Genomic DNA, 16,832 nt, shown 5'->3' with positions numbered 1-16,832 from the left:
CAGAAGTCTTCTTCCAATTTCTGCCTGAGAGTAAAAACAGTACAACGCCGGTACCGTTTAAAAATAACAAACTTTTGATTGAAGGTAAAAACTACACTAAGTCACCACATCTCTCTTGATACTTCCTTTTTTGTCGAGAGCTGCAAGAGAATGATTGGGGGTGGCAGTTACGGGAGGAGCTATATAGACAGCTCTGCTGTGGGTGTCCTCTTGCAGCTTCCTGTTGGGAAGGAGAATATCCCACAAGTAATGGATGAACCCGTGGACTGGATACACCTTTACAAGAGAAAAGACATATATATATATTGTGCAGTACTTTGGCTATTGTACCACATGCTGTATATATACATCTGAGTTTCAGGAAGCTCTAGCAGTCTCCGCTATTAAGTTACAGCCGAGAGTTGGAATTCCTGAGCTCCAGGCATCTGCCCGCTTATGGAACCGGAGCAGGAGCACAATTAGTGGTGCCGGCGGGAGGTGTTGGAGGAAATCCGTGAGGCAGGTGGATGCCCAGCAGTGGAGGAGGGAGGGAGTGGGAGGGCCCTACGCTACAGAAAATGAAAACAAAAGGGACAGGGAGGAAAGGGGCGCTACTCTGCAGAAAAAAGGTGGACTGGGGGTGTGGGGGGCCTTAACTAATGATCGTGGGAGGGGGGACCACTACACTACAGAAACTGTGGGGGGGGGGGGGAAATAATATATATAAAACACATTTTATAGGTACTGGCAGACAGAGGTAAGATGGCGGCACTGGTTAGAGGGGGGAGGGTTAGAGAGCTGTTTGGAAGGGATCAGGGAGGTTGAAGGTTAAGGGGCGATCCTACACAGCAGAAAATATAAAGAAATAAAAAATATATATTTTTAAATAAAAAAAGCCTTCAATTTTCACATTGGCAGGCTGTCTGCCAGTACCTAAGATGGGGGTGACCTGTGGGGGGTGAGGGAGGGAAAATAGCTGTTTGGTAAGGATCAGGTTGGGATTAGGGGGTGGGAAGTGTCAGATGGGAGGGTAATCTCTACACTATAGCTAAAATTAACCTTACAAGCTACATAATTAACCCCTTCACTGCCGGGAATAATAGACGTGTGGTGTGCAGCTGCAATTAGCAGCCTTCTAATTACCAAAAAGCAATGCCAAAGCCATATATGTCTGCTATTTCTGAACAAAGGGGTTCCCAGAGAATCTTTTACAATAATTTGTGCCATGATTTCACAAGCAGTATGTAAATAATTTCAGTGAAAAACCCAAAGTTTGTGAAAAAATTTACGATTTTTTTAATTTGATCGCATTTGGTGGGTGAAATGGTGGCATGAAATGTACCAAAATGGACCTAGATCAATACCTTGGGCTGTCTACTTAAAATATATAGTTTTGATAGGTAAATAAATAGAGTGATAGCAAAAATGCTAAAAATTCTCCGGTATTTTGGGCAAGTTTTTCTCTAAAAGTCCTGGTAGTGAAGGGCTTAATAAATGAAATGATATGCTCCTGTCTATATAAATGTTTTACACTATGGAGCCGAATTATCAATGTCTGGTGGACATGATACGCTGTAGCTGTCAGCATTTAGCATTGCACAGTTCGGCCGCTAGCGGGGGTTGTCAATCAACCTGATCGTATGCAATCGGGCAGATTGATCTCTGCAGCTTCAGAGGAAGTGTAACAGTTACTGAGCAGCGGTCTTAAGACCGCTGCTTCTTAACTGCTGTTTCTGGCGAGCCTGAAGGCTTGCGCAGAAACAGAGGCATCAGGGGCCATTCGGCCCTTGATAAATCGGCCCCTATATGTCAACAACAAAATGGGAACATCAAATTCCAAAAAAATCTTAATACAGTCTAGAGCCTTTTGATATGTCTGAGAGTATTCCAAGAAAATGTGAAATAATTATTATGTTGTGTACAAAACTGCCATAGATTCCTTGTATATATGAATATATTGTCTAGATTAATTAAACCTCATAACTAAGTATGAGAACTGTTAATATCATGACATAAAAAATGATATACGTAAGTGTCCCACACTGTTCTTCTTGATTTTAGAGGAAATTGTGCTCATAATTAAGGCAAACCGTCTGCAAGATTCAGGCATTTCGTGTGCACTATTTACTAAATCCTGAACATGATTAAAGGGACAAGAAACCCACAATTTTTCTTTCATGATTCAGATAGAGCACACAATTTTAAACAACTTTCCAGTATACTTGTATTATTAATTTCTCTTTATTCTGTTGGCATTCTTTAGTAAAGAAGCAGCAGTGAACTACTGGGAGCTAGCTGAACACATATGTAAACCAATGACAAGAGACATATATGTGCAGCCATTTATTTGCAGATAGCTCCCAGCTATTGAGCGTACCTATGTATTCTTTTCAACAAAGTATACCAAAAGAACAAAGTAAATTAGATAATAGACGTGGATTGTAAATTTGTTTAAACTGCGTGCTCTATCTGAATCGTGAAAGAAAATTTTGGGGTTTCATGTCCCTTTAACCCCTTAATGACCACAGCACTTTTCCATTTTCTGTCCGTTTGGGACCAAGGCTATTTTTACATTTTTGAGGTGTTTGTGTTTAGCTGTAATTTTCCTCTTACTCATTTACTGTACCCACACATATTATATACCGTTTTTCTCGCCATTAAATGGACTTTCTAAAGATACCATTATTTTCATCATATTTTATAATTTACTATAAAAAAAATTATAAAATATGAGGAAAAAATGGAAAAAAACACACTTTTTCTAACTTTGACCTCCAAAATCTGTTACACATCTACAACCACAAAAAAACACCCATGCTAAATAGTTTCTAAATTTTGTCCTGAATTTAGAAATACCCAATGTTTACATGTTCTTTGCTTTTTTTGTAAACTATAGGGCCATAAATACAAGTAGCACTTTGCTATTTCCAAACCATTTCTTTTCAAAATTAGCGCTAGTTACATTAGAACACTGATATCTTTCAGGAATCTCTGAATATCCATTGACATGTATATATTTTTTTTTAGTAGACAACCCAAAGTATTGATCTAGGCCCATTTTGGTATATTTCATGCCACCATTTCACCGCCCAATGCAATCAAATACAAAAAATCGTTCACTTTTCACAAATTTTTTCACAAACTTTTGGTTTCTAACTTAAATTATTTACAAACAGCTTGTGCAATTATGGCATAAATTGTTGTAAATTCTTATCTGGGACCCCCTTTGTTCAGAAATAGCAGACATATATGACTTTGGCGTTGCTTTTTGGTAATTAGAAGGCCGCTAAATGCCACTGCGCACCACACGTGTATTATGCCCAGCAGTGAAGGGGTTAATTAGGGAGCATGTAGGGAGCTTTTTGGGATAGTTTTAGCTTTAGTGTAGTGTAGTAGACAACCCCAAGTATTGATCTAGGCCAATTTTGGTATATTTTATGCCACCATTTCACCGCCAAATGAGATCAAATTAAAAAAAAAGTTAAATTTTTCTCAATTTTAGGTTTCTCACTGAAATTATTTACAAACAGCTTGTGCAATTATGGCACAAATGGTTGTAAATGCTTCTCTGGGATCCCCTTTGTTCAGAAATAGCAGACATATATGGCTTTGGCATTGCTTTTTGGTAATTAGAAGGCCTCTAAATGCCGCTGCGCATCACACGTGTATTATGGCTAGCAGTGAAGGGGTTAATTATGTAGCTTGTAGGGAGCTTGCAGGGTTAATTTTATCTTTAGTGTAGAGCTCAGCCTCCCACCTGAAACATCAGACCCCCTGATCCCTCCCAAACAGCTCTCTTCCCTCCCCCACCCCACAATTGTCCCTGCCATCTTAAGTACTGGCAGAAACTCTGCCAGTACTAAAATAAAAGGTATTTGGCCCTTTTTTTTAAAAAAAAAAGAAGCATATTTACATATGCTGATGTGTACGATCCCCCTTTAGACCCCAACCTCACTGATCCCCCACCTAACAGCTCTCTAACCCTTCCCCTCTGCCTTAATGGGCGCCATCTTGGGTACTGGCAGCTGTCTGCCAGTACCCAGTTTTGCAAAAAATGTGCCTTTTTTTTAAAAAAAAAAAAGCCCTTTCTGTAGTGTAGCTTTCCCCCCCCCACCAAGACCAACCCCTTCCAGATCCCTTAGATTATATTTTTAATATTTAAAGTTTCTTATTTTTTTTTACTTTTAACTTTATGTTTTTCTGTAGTGTAGCGGTTCCCACCCGCTCCCGCCCCGTGCACACGCCCGCCCACCAACCCCCGTGCACGCGCGTGCTCCCGTGCGCGCCCCCGTGTGTCCCGCCCCCGATCCCGCCCCCTCCACTCCATACATAGCATCGATGGCCACAGAGTGGCTCTCTCTGCATCGGATGGCCAAGGGGGGTTATTGCAGGATGCCTCCATATCGAGGCATCACTGCAATAACCGGAAAGCAGCTGGAAGCGAGCAGGATCGCTTCCAGCTGCTTTCCAGACCAAGGACGTACGCCACACGTCCTCGGTCATTAACTGTATTTTTTTTGAGGACGTGTGGCGTACGTCCTTGGTCGTTAAGGGGTTAAATAACTTAATCATGGCCACAATTTAGTCAATTGTGTGCACCTTTTATTAATTGCATGTTCTGTCACTAGTTGAAATGCATATGCAGTATACATGTTGCATTAACCATTAAATAAATAAAAGAGAAATAGTTTCATTATTTTTGGCTGTAGGGCGCCATCTAGAGTCTACTTCCAGAAGTTAAAAACGGAAATGAGATGCAACATGTTTCACTAAGTTATTCCTGAAAAAAAGGATTTTTTAAAACCCAGTTATTTATTAGGTGCTGTCAAACCATCTGCAGCTGTAGCAACTGTAAAGCCAGTTTCACGTCAGAAAGAGGAAACTGAGAAAAAATCACAAGAAGAAACAGGTACATTAATGTTTTGCCTATAAATTCATAATTTAGTAATGTTGTTATATATATATATATATTTTATTTTGTTTAATTTATCTTACAACAGCAGATTCAAAAGATGAAGTTTTAAAGGAAAAGAAGAAGGAAATCCAAATTACAGGTGTGAAATATTTACTTTACTTTTGTCTTAAAGCCACTTATAGGATGCATTTGTTGTAGTTTCAGCTTTGTAAAAAACTGTTAAGTTTACATTTTGCTTAATTTTAATATAATTTATTTTTAATAAATAAAAAAATATATATACTTTGTTGTTAATGGAAGTAAATTGTAAAGTTGTTTAAAATGGCATGCTCTATCTGAATCATGAAAGTTTAAGTTTGACTTGAGTCTCCCTTTAAAGGAATACAATTTTTTATTCGTTCTCTTGGTATCTTTTTTTGAAAAAGCAGTAATGTAAACTTACAAGCCAGCCGATATTATTTTCAATAAAGCTTTTTCATAGGTAAAATACAAAACAAGACTGTGCATCAGTTTCTAAAATTTAACATGTATAGTGGTATTTACAATCCCCAATCGTAAACATTAACAGGTTTTTAATATAGAAAACATAAGAGAAATATATTAATATTACAGTAATTTTGCTCCCTCTGTATAGGTAGCGAACCTTTAGTGGTCAAGTGAAGTTAACCCTTCTTGACATTAATGTATTTGTCCCATTTAAATGTTATAGAATCATACATGGGAAGTTGGGCTCTGATCATATAGGAATAACTTTCTAACGGCTAGATTTAGAGTTTTGTCGGTAACGACCCACGTAGCTAACGCTGGCTTTTTTCTGGCCGCACCATAAAAATAACTCTGGTATTGAGAGTCCACAGAATCGCTGCGTTAGGCTCCAAAAAAAGAGCGTAGAGCATTTTTAACGCCACTCCAACTCTCGATACCAGAGTTGCTTACGGACGCGGCCAGCCTCAAAAACGTGCTCGTGCACGATTCCCCCATAGAAAACAATGGGGCTGTTTGAGCTGAAAAAAAACACCTGCAAAAAAGCCGCGTTCAGCTCCTAACGCAGCCCCATTGTTTGCTATGCGTAAACACTTCCTACGTCTGCACCTAACACCCTAACATGTACCCCGAGTCTAAACACCCCTAACCTTACACTTATTAACCCCTAATCTGCCGCCCCCGCTATCGCTGACCCCTGCATATTATTTTTAACCCCTAATCTGCCGCTCCGTAAACCGCCGCTACTTACATTATCCTTATGTACCCCTAATCTGCTGCCCCTAACACCGCCGACCCCTATATTATAGTTATTAACCCCTAATCTGCCTCCCACAACGTCGCCTCCACCTGCCTACACTTATTAACCCCTAATCTGCCGAGCGGACCGCACCGCTACTATAATAAAGTTATTAACCCCTAATCCGCCTCACTAACCCTATAATAAATAGGATTAACCCCTAATCTGCCCTCCCTAACATCGCTGACACCTAACTTCAAACATTAACCCCTAATCTGCCGACCGGAGCTCACCGCTATTCTAATAAATGTATTAACCCCTAAAGCTAAATCTAACCCTAACACTAACACCCCCCTAAATTAAATATAATTTTAATCTAACGAAATTAATGAACTTTTATTAAATAAATTATTCCTATTTAAAGCTAAATACTTACGTGTAAAATAAATCCTAATATAGCTACAATATAAATTATAATTACATTGTAGCTATTTTAGGATTAATATTTATTTTACAGGCAACTTTGTAATTATTTTAACCAGGTACAATAGCTATTAAATAGTTAAGAACTATTTAATAGTTACCTAGTTAAAATAATTACAAAATTACCTGTAAAATAAATCCTAACCTAAGTTACAATTAAACCTAACACTATACTATCTTTAAATTAATTAAATAAAATACCTACAATTACCTACAATTAAACCTAACACTACACTATCAATACATTAATTAAATACAATATCTACAAATAACTACAATGAAAAAAGAACTAAGTTACAAAAAATAAAAAAATATTTACAAACATAAGAAAAATATTGCAACAATTTTAAACTAATTACACCTACTCTAAGCCCCCTAATAAAATAACAAAGCCCCCCAAAATAAAAAATGCCCTACCCTATTCTAAATTACTAAAGTTAAAAGCTCTTTTACCTTACCAGCCCTGAACAGGGCCCTTTGCGGGGCATGCCCCAAGAAGTTCAGCTCTTTTGCCTGTAAAAAAAAACATACAATACCCCCGCCCAACATTACAACCCACCACCCACATACCCCTAATCTAACCCAACCCCCCCTAAATAAACCTAACACTAAGCCCCTGAAGATCTTCCTACCTTGTCTTCACCATACCAGGTTCACCGATCGGTCCAGAAGAGCTCCTCCGATGTCCTGATCCAAGCCCAAGCGGGGGGCTGAAGATGTCCATGATCCGGTAGAAGTCTTCATCCAAGCGGGGCAGAAGAGGTCTTCCATCCAATTGAAGTCTTCATCCAAGCGGGGCAGAAGAGGTCTTCCATCCGATTGAAGTCTTCATCCAGGCGGCATCTTCTATCGACATCCATCTGGAGCGGAGCGGCAGCATCCTGAAGACCTCCGATGCAGAACATCCATCCTGGCCGACGACTGAACGACGAATGACGGTTCCTTTAAATGACGTCATCCAAGATGGCATCCCTCGAATTCCGATTGGCTGATAGGATTCTATCAGCCAATCGGAATTAAGGTAGGAATATTCTGATTGGCTGATCAGCCAATCAGATTGAGCTTGCATTCTATTGCCTGATCGGAACAGCCAATAGAATGCAAGCTCAATCTGATTGGCTGATTGGATCAGCCAATCGGATTGAACTTGATTCTGATTGGCTGATTCCATCAGCCAATCAGAATATTCCTACCTTAATTCCGATTGGCTGATAGAATCCTATCAGCCAATCGGAATTCGAGGGACGCCATCTTGGATGATGTCATTTAAAGGAACCGTCATTCGTCGTTCAGTCGTAGGCCAGGATGGATGTTCCGCGTCGGAGGTCTTCAGGATGCTGCTGCTCCGCTCCAGATGGATGTCGATAGAAGATGCCGCCTGGATGAAGACTTCAATCGGATGGAAGACCTCTTCTGCCCCGCTTGGATGAAGACTTCAATCGGATGGAAGACCTCTTCTGCCCCGCTTGGATGAAGACTTCTACCGGATCATGGACATCTTCAGCCCCCCGCTTGGGCTTGGATCAGGACATCGGAGGAGCTCTTCTGGACTGATCGGTGAACCTAGTATGGTGAAGACAAGGTAGGAAGATCTTCAGGGGCTTAGTGTTAGGTTTATTTAAGGGGGGTTTGGGTTAGATTAGGGGTATGTGGGTGGTGGGTTGTAATGTTGGGGGGGGGTATTGTATGTTTTTTTTTACAGGCAAAAGAGCTGAACTTCTTGGGGCATGCCCCGCAAAGGGCCCTGTTCAGGGCTGGTAAGGTAAAAGAGCTTTTAACTTTAGTAATTTAGAATAGGGTAGGGCATTTTTTATTTTGGGGGGCTTTGTTATTTTATTAGGGGGCTTAGAGTAGGTGTAATTAGTTTAAAATTGTTGTAATATTTTTCTTATGTTTGTAAATATTTTTTTCTTTTTCGTAACTTAGTTCTTTTTTATTTTTTGTACTTTAGTTAGTTTATTTCATTGTAGTTATTTGTAGATATTGTATTTAATTAATGTATTGATAGTGTAGTGTTAGGTTTAATTGTAGGTAATTGTAGGTATTTTATTTAATTAATTTAATGATAGTATAGTGTTAGGTTTAATTGTAACTTAGGTTAGGATTTATTTTACAGGTAATTTTGCAATTATTTTAACTAGGTAACTATTAAATAGTTCTTAACTATTTAATAGCTATTGTACCTGGTTAAAATAATTACAAAGTTGCCTGTAAAATAAATATTAATCCTAAAATAGCTACAATGTAATTATAATTTATATTGTAGCTATATTAGGATTTATTTTACAGGTAAGTATTTAGCTTTAAATAGGAATAATTTATTTAATAAGAGTTAATTAATTTCGTTAGATTAAAATTATATTTAACTTAGGGGGGTGTTAGTGTTAGGGTTAGACTTAGCTTTAGGGGTTAATACATTTATTAGAATAGCGGTGAGCTCCGGTCGGCAGATTAGGGGTTAATAATTGAAGTTAGGTGTCTGCGATGTTAGGGAGGGCAGATTAGGGGTTAATACTATTTATTATAGGGTTAGTGAGGCGGATTAGGGGTTAATAACTTTATTATCGTAGCGGTGCGGTCCGCTCGGAAGATTAGGGGTTAATAAGTGTAGGCAGGTGGAGGCGACGTTGAGGGGGGCAGATTAGGGGTTAATAAATATAATATAGGGGTCGGCGATGCTAGGGGCAGCAGATTAGGGGTACATAGCTATAATGTAGGTGGCGGCGCTTTGCGGTCGGCAGATTAGGGGTTAATAAGTGTAGGTATTAATAAATATAATATAGGGGTCGGGGGTGTTAGGGGCAGCAGATTAGGGGTACATAAGTATAACGTAGGTCGTGGTCGGCAGATTAGGGGTTAAAAAAATTTAATCGAGTGGCGGCGATGTGGGGGGACCTCGGTTTAGGGGTACATAGGTAGTTTATGGGTGTTAGTGTACTTTAGAGTACAGTAGTTAAGAGCTTTATGAACCGGCGTTAGCCCAAAAAGCTCTTAACTACTGACTTTTTTCTGCGGCTGGAGTTTTGTCGTTAGATTTCTAACGCTCACTTCAGACACGACTCTAAATACCGGAGTTAGAAAGATCCCATTGAAAAGATAGGATACGCAATTGACGTAAGGGGATCTGCGGTATGGAAAAGTCGCGGCTGAAAAGTGAGCGTTAGACCCTTTTTTGAGTGACTCCAAATACCGGAGGTAGCCTAAAACCAGCGTTAGGATCCTCTAACGCTGGTTTTCACGGCTACCGCCAAACTCCAAATCTAGGCCTTAAGAAATAGTATTGTTGACTTATGCAATCCACTCTAAGGTCAATGGGTAGTGGTTTGTTCCTATTTTTGAGGAATTTGCACTATTTAAAAAGATATGAAATAGCCAAAGCTTCAGTTTACAGGTTATTTTAACTTTCTTGTGAAATAAAAATGTTAACAGGTCAAATTATTATTATTTTACAGGAGAAACCCTTTTCAATTTCGGTGTGGATATCTTTCCAAAATGTTAAAATAAGTGGACATGTCAGGGTTTCCAACTTAAAAAAAATAAATAAATAAGGGTGAATAAGGAATCGACAAATGTCTCATAGGAAAATCACACATTACACAGTAGTAACTGAAAAAAACCTCTTTATATGATACAGTTTGGAATAACAAATCATCTGTATTCACACAGTGTAGCTTAAAGGGACACTGAATCCAAATTTTTTCTTTCATGATTCAGAAAGAGCATGCAATATTAAGCAATTTTCTAATTTACTCCTATTATCCATTTTTCTTCATTCTCTTGCTATCTTTATTTGAAAAAGAAGGCATCTAAGCTAAGGAGCCAGTAAATTTATGGTTCAGTACCATGGACAACACTTGTTTATTGGTGTTGTCCAATCAGCAAGGACAACCCAAAAATGGGCCGGCATCTAAACTTACATTCTTGCTTTCAAATAAACATACCAGGAGAATTAGAAAATTTTGATAATAGGAGTAAATTAGAAAGTTGCTTACAATTGCATGCTCTATCTGAATAACGAAAGAAAAAATTTGGGTTTAGTGTCCCTTTAATATATTCAACTGCTTTCTGCAAATACATGAATTATTTTTCTAATTGAATGCACAGTGGGAGTAAAGATATTAAACTGTCAGATACATAACAATTGTTAACTAAATAAGAGTACAGGAGTACAATATTAAATGTTTAAAGTGAAATTTATTTATTTTTTAGATTTTTGTTAACAACAAGTTCATGAGATAGATTGCTCATTGGCTGATAAAGAACTCAATTGGTGGATAGCGGCTCACCTTACACACATAAAAACTATATTTCTCAGCATTGGAACATCCATATAAAAAACAAAGAAAAATAGAACCTTAGACATTTTAAAATAATCTCTTAAAATGAAACACTAAAAGTAAAGATTAAAATTCTGAACACTGGGGGCGGAGCCAGCAGTGAAGCAGTGCAGTCGCACATTTCAGGAGCTCCAACGACATTACATATAAAGTTTAATAATACAGACTGCTCCAGCCCAAATATTGGTCCCTAGACGAAGATTGTTTTACTTGGGAGAGCTGTGTGTCTAATTCTTGAGAGGACTGCACTAAATTGACGAGACCCAGTGATTCCACATACCACTGATAGGCAGCTTCGTGGTCAGCCATCTTGGGCCCACCGCTACGGTGCTTTTAGTAAGCTGTCTGTCTACCTTCTATTATTAGCAACCATGTTGACTGGAGATCAGATATTAAAGGAGATGCACCTCTTTCTGGATGGGTGCAGGGACATATTTAATCGCCTATTTGCCTTATCGTCCCACCAAATAACTAGTAAGTTTGCGGCCCATATTACCCACGTGCCCGCTGACATGGCTGCTCCTGGGGGCGGTGGCGCCTTGGGGCCCCGGCGCTCCTCGCCTCCTGGGCATGCTGTGATGAGAACACAATCAAGGACTGCAGCGCCTTACCTACCTTGGAAGGATCCCGTGGACAAGATTCTCCATACAGGATGCCTGACACCCTCAGGCAACTCAGCTTCTGCCTTCATGCCGCCAACCGGGAGGAGATGCTCTAGTCCAGCACACCGGATGCCTCTTGCGGTGTCCGGTGGGTGCGGATGGGGACTACTACTGGCAACTAAAGAAATCATGTGTGCAGTTACCTGGCCGCTCACGGAAGTCTATCTGCCTGTCGCTGCAGCAGCAAAGAGCTATACAAGGCCACTATTGGGCCCGGAGTTGGCAATTACCAGAGTTCTGTTGCGGAGCCCGGAGCTGTTAGTGGTGACAGGCCTCTCCCCACAAGTTACGGGACATTATCAACCATGGCGAAAAGGTGTGGGTTGAGGCCGAACAGCTGGTGAGATTCTGTGTCGCTGCATGACTGAACTTTACTATTACATCTCCTATTAGAAAATTGTCTAATTATATTCCCAGGTCTTTGCAGCAGACTCATAATATTTGCTTCTATTTCCCAAAACTTTTCCAGCCCTATCTAGGTCTATGTGTGCTGATTAACCCCTCTCTTATAGCAACCTTCTAATAGCTCACTAAAGGAAAAGGTTGAGCGACTCCCTATACGCAAACTTGATATAAATGACTGTCTACTGTTTATTAATTGTCATTTATACGCAGTGTGGACACAGAATAGGCATCTGATGCTCTAACGCTTTATCACTTTATCACTGTTTGAACTCTTGCCCGAGAAGAATAGAGTCCAGTTAAAACACTCCCGTGGGCTTATATTTTTGCTCTGAATGTAACTCTCACCTCTATGCCTCACACTACTAATGCTGAGCTGTCTGCGGCCGGGATAGCGAAGGCAAGACCACTTACTCTATTGTCTTACTATTCGAGGGATTAACAAGATATTTTTATATGACAGGCAAACTATCTTACTGTATAATTGTATATCTTACTGTATTACTGTATCATTACCGGTTTATTTTATCACCACCCTTTCTTGTGTCACACTGCTCTCTTGTACACTAATATGTTTACATAGTTCCTATTCAGCAAGGCCACAACAGGTCTCTCAGTCTATTTATTTACCCTACACTGACCCAGCTCCTGTAAATTTTAGAATGACTTCAACTTAACCCTAGTACTAGGTGATTTACTCTCACTAAGGCTAGCTTCCCCTTCTGCAAATGTATTAACTTCTCCGCAATATAGATTAATGGGTCCATAATAGACTTTAACTTACTACATCCCCTTGTTATTACTATCTTCAGAGTTGCTTGCTCACTATAGAACCGTCTGTAAATAGTTAAGAGCTCTGGTGTAATCAACATTGGTTCTTGTGCTTTGCGGTAAGTTTAGGTTCCCAGGGTCCCCAGAAAAGAAAAGAGTTTAGTATTAAATTATATTGCTTGGTTGTAGTTTCCAAACTCAGCACCATGGATTTTTCCTATATAAAACTTACTCTCATAGAGACCCCTAAGTTTCTTTATTCAGAGCACAACGGTGACCCACTATACAATTAACCTGTTTCTAGTAACCCCCTAGCAATTCATGCACCCTTGAAACTATTCACATAGACCTAGTGCTCTCTTCATATATCTTGATTTTCACCTTCATACTACCACCTCCTCTCCCTTCTCACCTTAGTGTACCACCTAGTTTAGGAGGGTTAAATAAGCGGCCAATCTCATCTATGCTGCGCCTTCATAACTTCTAAGTTGCTTCATATATTTAAATCACCTCCCCCCCCCCCCATAATAATAATAATGTACCCTCTATTTTAGAGGGGCTTAATACGCGGTTTGTCTCGTGTATACCGCAACCTAACTATTGCATCTCACACTTCCTAAATTTTAATTCCCACATAGTATTTAAGAGAAGAATCTACAAGACCATCCAGATCAGCAGGACTGATCACTGTTGCCTCCCAATTGCATATATGCTATATTTAAATATTCCACTTCAGATTCTGTTTATCACTACAGGAAGTTAATACTATTTTATATCTTACATAGCACTATATATATTGGTTATACTCTATCTACCTTATTCATTTCAAGAAAGTTACTATACGCTTGAATTTACATAAATTATGAGTAATCCTGTGGATTCATCAGAATTCCTAGTTAATACCCCTCGCGTCTTATGTTATATGAATCCTCAGGTCCTCAGGAACAAAATTGCTATTAAATTTCAAAAATAGAGGTTTATCATTGAGATCCAAAAGTGGTCTCCTTGGTCACAAGTTCCTTCTCTCGCTTCATTATTTCCTATCACTTTTGTTGGCCCAAGAGTAATATATCGTGTCAGGCAGAAGGTTCCTGAAAGATCAGCATCTTATCTGTTTAATGTTTGCAAACTATGTAAATTGTTGGCTAAACGTTTCTTGCATGTTTATTTTATTACTCCTGTAACATTGAAGCCTAATCTCATTTGGCAAAAGAATGTGTTATTATGATCTATGTATGTCTTTAACTAAACCTCAATAAAAATCATTTAAAAAAAAAAAAAATTCTGAACACTGATTTTAGCTGATAAATGTTTAATTTCAAGTTTGGAGTAGTAGACACCAGTTGGTTTGTTTGCTATGGCGACTTGAATATAATAATGTTTGTATTTATTTTAACAGAAAGAAGAAAGGGGAGAGAGAAAGAAAAAAGAGATGATGGAAAAAACAATTCTTGTGATGATGGTGAGGCTTATTTCTATAATATTCCTGTTCCTTTCTACTCAAATATATCTTTCCCTTCCAGCATTGCCCCGAGAGTATGCAGAACCAGGAGTCAGGGGGCTGAGTCAGGGCAGCCTGAGGAGAGAGCTATTGCAAACAAAATGCGGAGTTAAGATGAACAGTGGGCAAGGCTTTCTGTCATGGGAGGAGTCTGCTTGGACAAGATGGTTCCTAGTACTGAAGAAAACAAAACAGGTCATTTGGAAGACAGAGAGCTGCAGGAGGCAAACTGAGGCAGAGCTACCAAACCATAAACTGCCCCAAAGAATGTTCTAGGGTTAGGAATATAGGAAGCAGGAGCAATCAGTGGATAAATATTTGTACATTAAGGCCTAGATTACAAATGGAGCCCAATCAATAGCGCAGTGTGCGTTATCATGTGCTCGGCCTCGCACATACAATCTGGTATTTTAACCAAGGCTTCTAAACGTTCATAGCGCAGCCTACACTATTAACGAATAGCACAGAGCAGTATTGGCATGCTCACTGCATTCGTATTACAAGTTGAGAGTTAAGTGTTGCGCTCGTGAACAATCCAGAATACCTCTTCAAAATGTAGGGTTTTTTTTTAGACCTGAAGTAAAAGATTGTCATTTGCTAATTTGCATAAGAAAACACATGAAAACGCTATATACATATACAACACATTTCCCTAAATACACATAGAAAACAAGGAAATGGATTACTCTCTCAAACTGGACTGGGTGCACATCCCATGACCCTGCAAAACACACAGCCCTGGGTGCCTGCCAGCACTCACAGCCAGCTGCAGAGCTTTCAGTGACTCAGGCAGTTAACCCCAGACAAGCCTAGGTGCAAAAAAAAAATACAAAACAAAATGTGATCTTTCCAGGGTCATGGGATATGCACTTAGTCCGGTTTGAGAGTGCAGTCCATTTCTGTATTTTATATATATATATATATATATATATATATATATATATATTATTTTTTTTATATATATATATATATATATATATAAAACTTAGACATTTCCTTATTATCCATGAAACATACATGAAATGAGTTTGCATAGGAAATATAGTCATTGACGAGGTTAGAAATATGGAATTTTACATACTGTACATAGTAGATGAGGTTGAAAAGTCCATTGAGTTCAACCTATACAAATCTTATGTATCTACAATAAAAGCTCCAGTTGATCTTAAATTAATCCTATTAAAAAGGTGACCCATTTAACACCAACAATCATATCCCTGAATTCTGTTTCTAACCAGAAGTGTATCTAAACCATTTTTAAATGTATCTAATGTTAACGTTTCTGGAGACTAAATCTCCTTTCCTCCAGCCTTAAACTGTGACCTCTTGACGCAAACAAATTTCTTGGAATAAACAGAACTTCTGCCATCTCTGTATATGGGCCTTGAATATATTTATATAAAGTGGTCAAGTTTTATCTGACATGAATTTTACTGCACGTCACCATAGTCTATTATGTGAGGAAATTAATATTCGCATATTATCCAAGTAAGAAAATGTCCACAGCACTTCTCTTATATATAACTCACAACTTTATTCCATGACAAAAAATATAATATCATTTTTTGTCATGGAATAAAGTTGTGAGTTATATATAAGAGAAGTGCTGTGGACATTTTCTTACTTGGACATATGTTGGTGGAATAGGCAGATTCCACAGTCTTCACGTGCACTTTACATAGCAGCTGTTCCATTCAAGTACCTCATATTATCCAACATGCAGCTGTTGGCATGCACTAGATTATCCATCAAACGATAACAAAATAACTGAGGACTTCTTTCAGTCTTCTTTCCAAAAGCGCATCAGTGTGCCCGATGCCCCGATCGCACTATTGAACTAAATGTAGCGCACTCCCACTCTGGGGGTTAAAATCTCTGAAATTTTGAAATATTTTATTTTGTTTCATGTCCCTTTAAAGCCAATTAGGGACAGATTTGTAGCAAGGTCAGCCTTGAGAAGTCAGCAACGTGCATTTCAAGTTCTGAGAATAGGAAAATCCTCAATTTTCAGAGCTAAATTACATGAAGAGGGCAAAATAAATAATGAAAGTATATTACAGAGTGGCTTCATTAAACATAACTAAACCATTTCTATAAAAACTTCAAGGTGTTTACTGTCCCTTTAATGAATATTGGACAAAACCAAAAAATGTCTGTGTCTAATCATTTGCTCATGAGTATCTGGTATTAGAAGACTTTTTCTTGTATGTCTCATTATTTCTGCTGTTAAAATACTGAATTAATATAATATGTTGTGTTTTGTTTTTTTTGGCATATAAATTAGATGTCACCCGTCCCAAGGGCAATAGAAAAAGCTGGGGAATAAGGAAGGATGGTAAGATAGCAAACCTTATGCTTACAATAATTTGCTACTCTTTTGTATTATATGTGATGATAATAGAGCTGTCATTATCTTGTTCTACTAACTGGGATTTCACATATTGTTTATTCAGTTATAAAAGTTAAAGGGACGTGAAACCCATCATTTTGTCTTCATTATTCAGCTAGACAATACAATTGTAATCATGTTTCAATTTTGCATCTGTTATACAGGGAGTGC

At 38.6% G+C, this 16,832-nt stretch overlaps 1 protein-coding gene across 1 annotated transcript in view; it reads left to right on the top strand.

Annotated features, from left to right (window-relative positions):
- LOC128666270 (uncharacterized) overlaps positions 1 to 16,832 on the top strand; it is a 112,530-nt gene that overhangs the window by 80,495 nt on the left and 15,203 nt on the right. Inside the window, exons 8-11 of the mRNA XM_053720748.1 lie at positions 4,799 to 4,888; positions 4,980 to 5,033; positions 14,171 to 14,233; positions 16,557 to 16,607. Coding sequence (XP_053576723.1) covers positions 4,799 to 4,888; positions 4,980 to 5,033; positions 14,171 to 14,233; positions 16,557 to 16,607 — 258 coding nt within the window. The remainder of the gene's footprint in view (positions 1 to 4,798; positions 4,889 to 4,979; positions 5,034 to 14,170; positions 14,234 to 16,556; positions 16,608 to 16,832) is intronic.

Source organism: Bombina bombina, chromosome 7 (genome assembly GCF_027579735.1).
Source record: "Bombina bombina isolate aBomBom1 chromosome 7, aBomBom1.pri, whole genome shotgun sequence".
Classification (NCBI taxonomy): Eukaryota; Metazoa; Chordata; class Amphibia; order Anura; family Bombinatoridae; genus Bombina; species Bombina bombina.
This window is presented reverse-complemented; position numbering and strand designations above follow the sequence as displayed.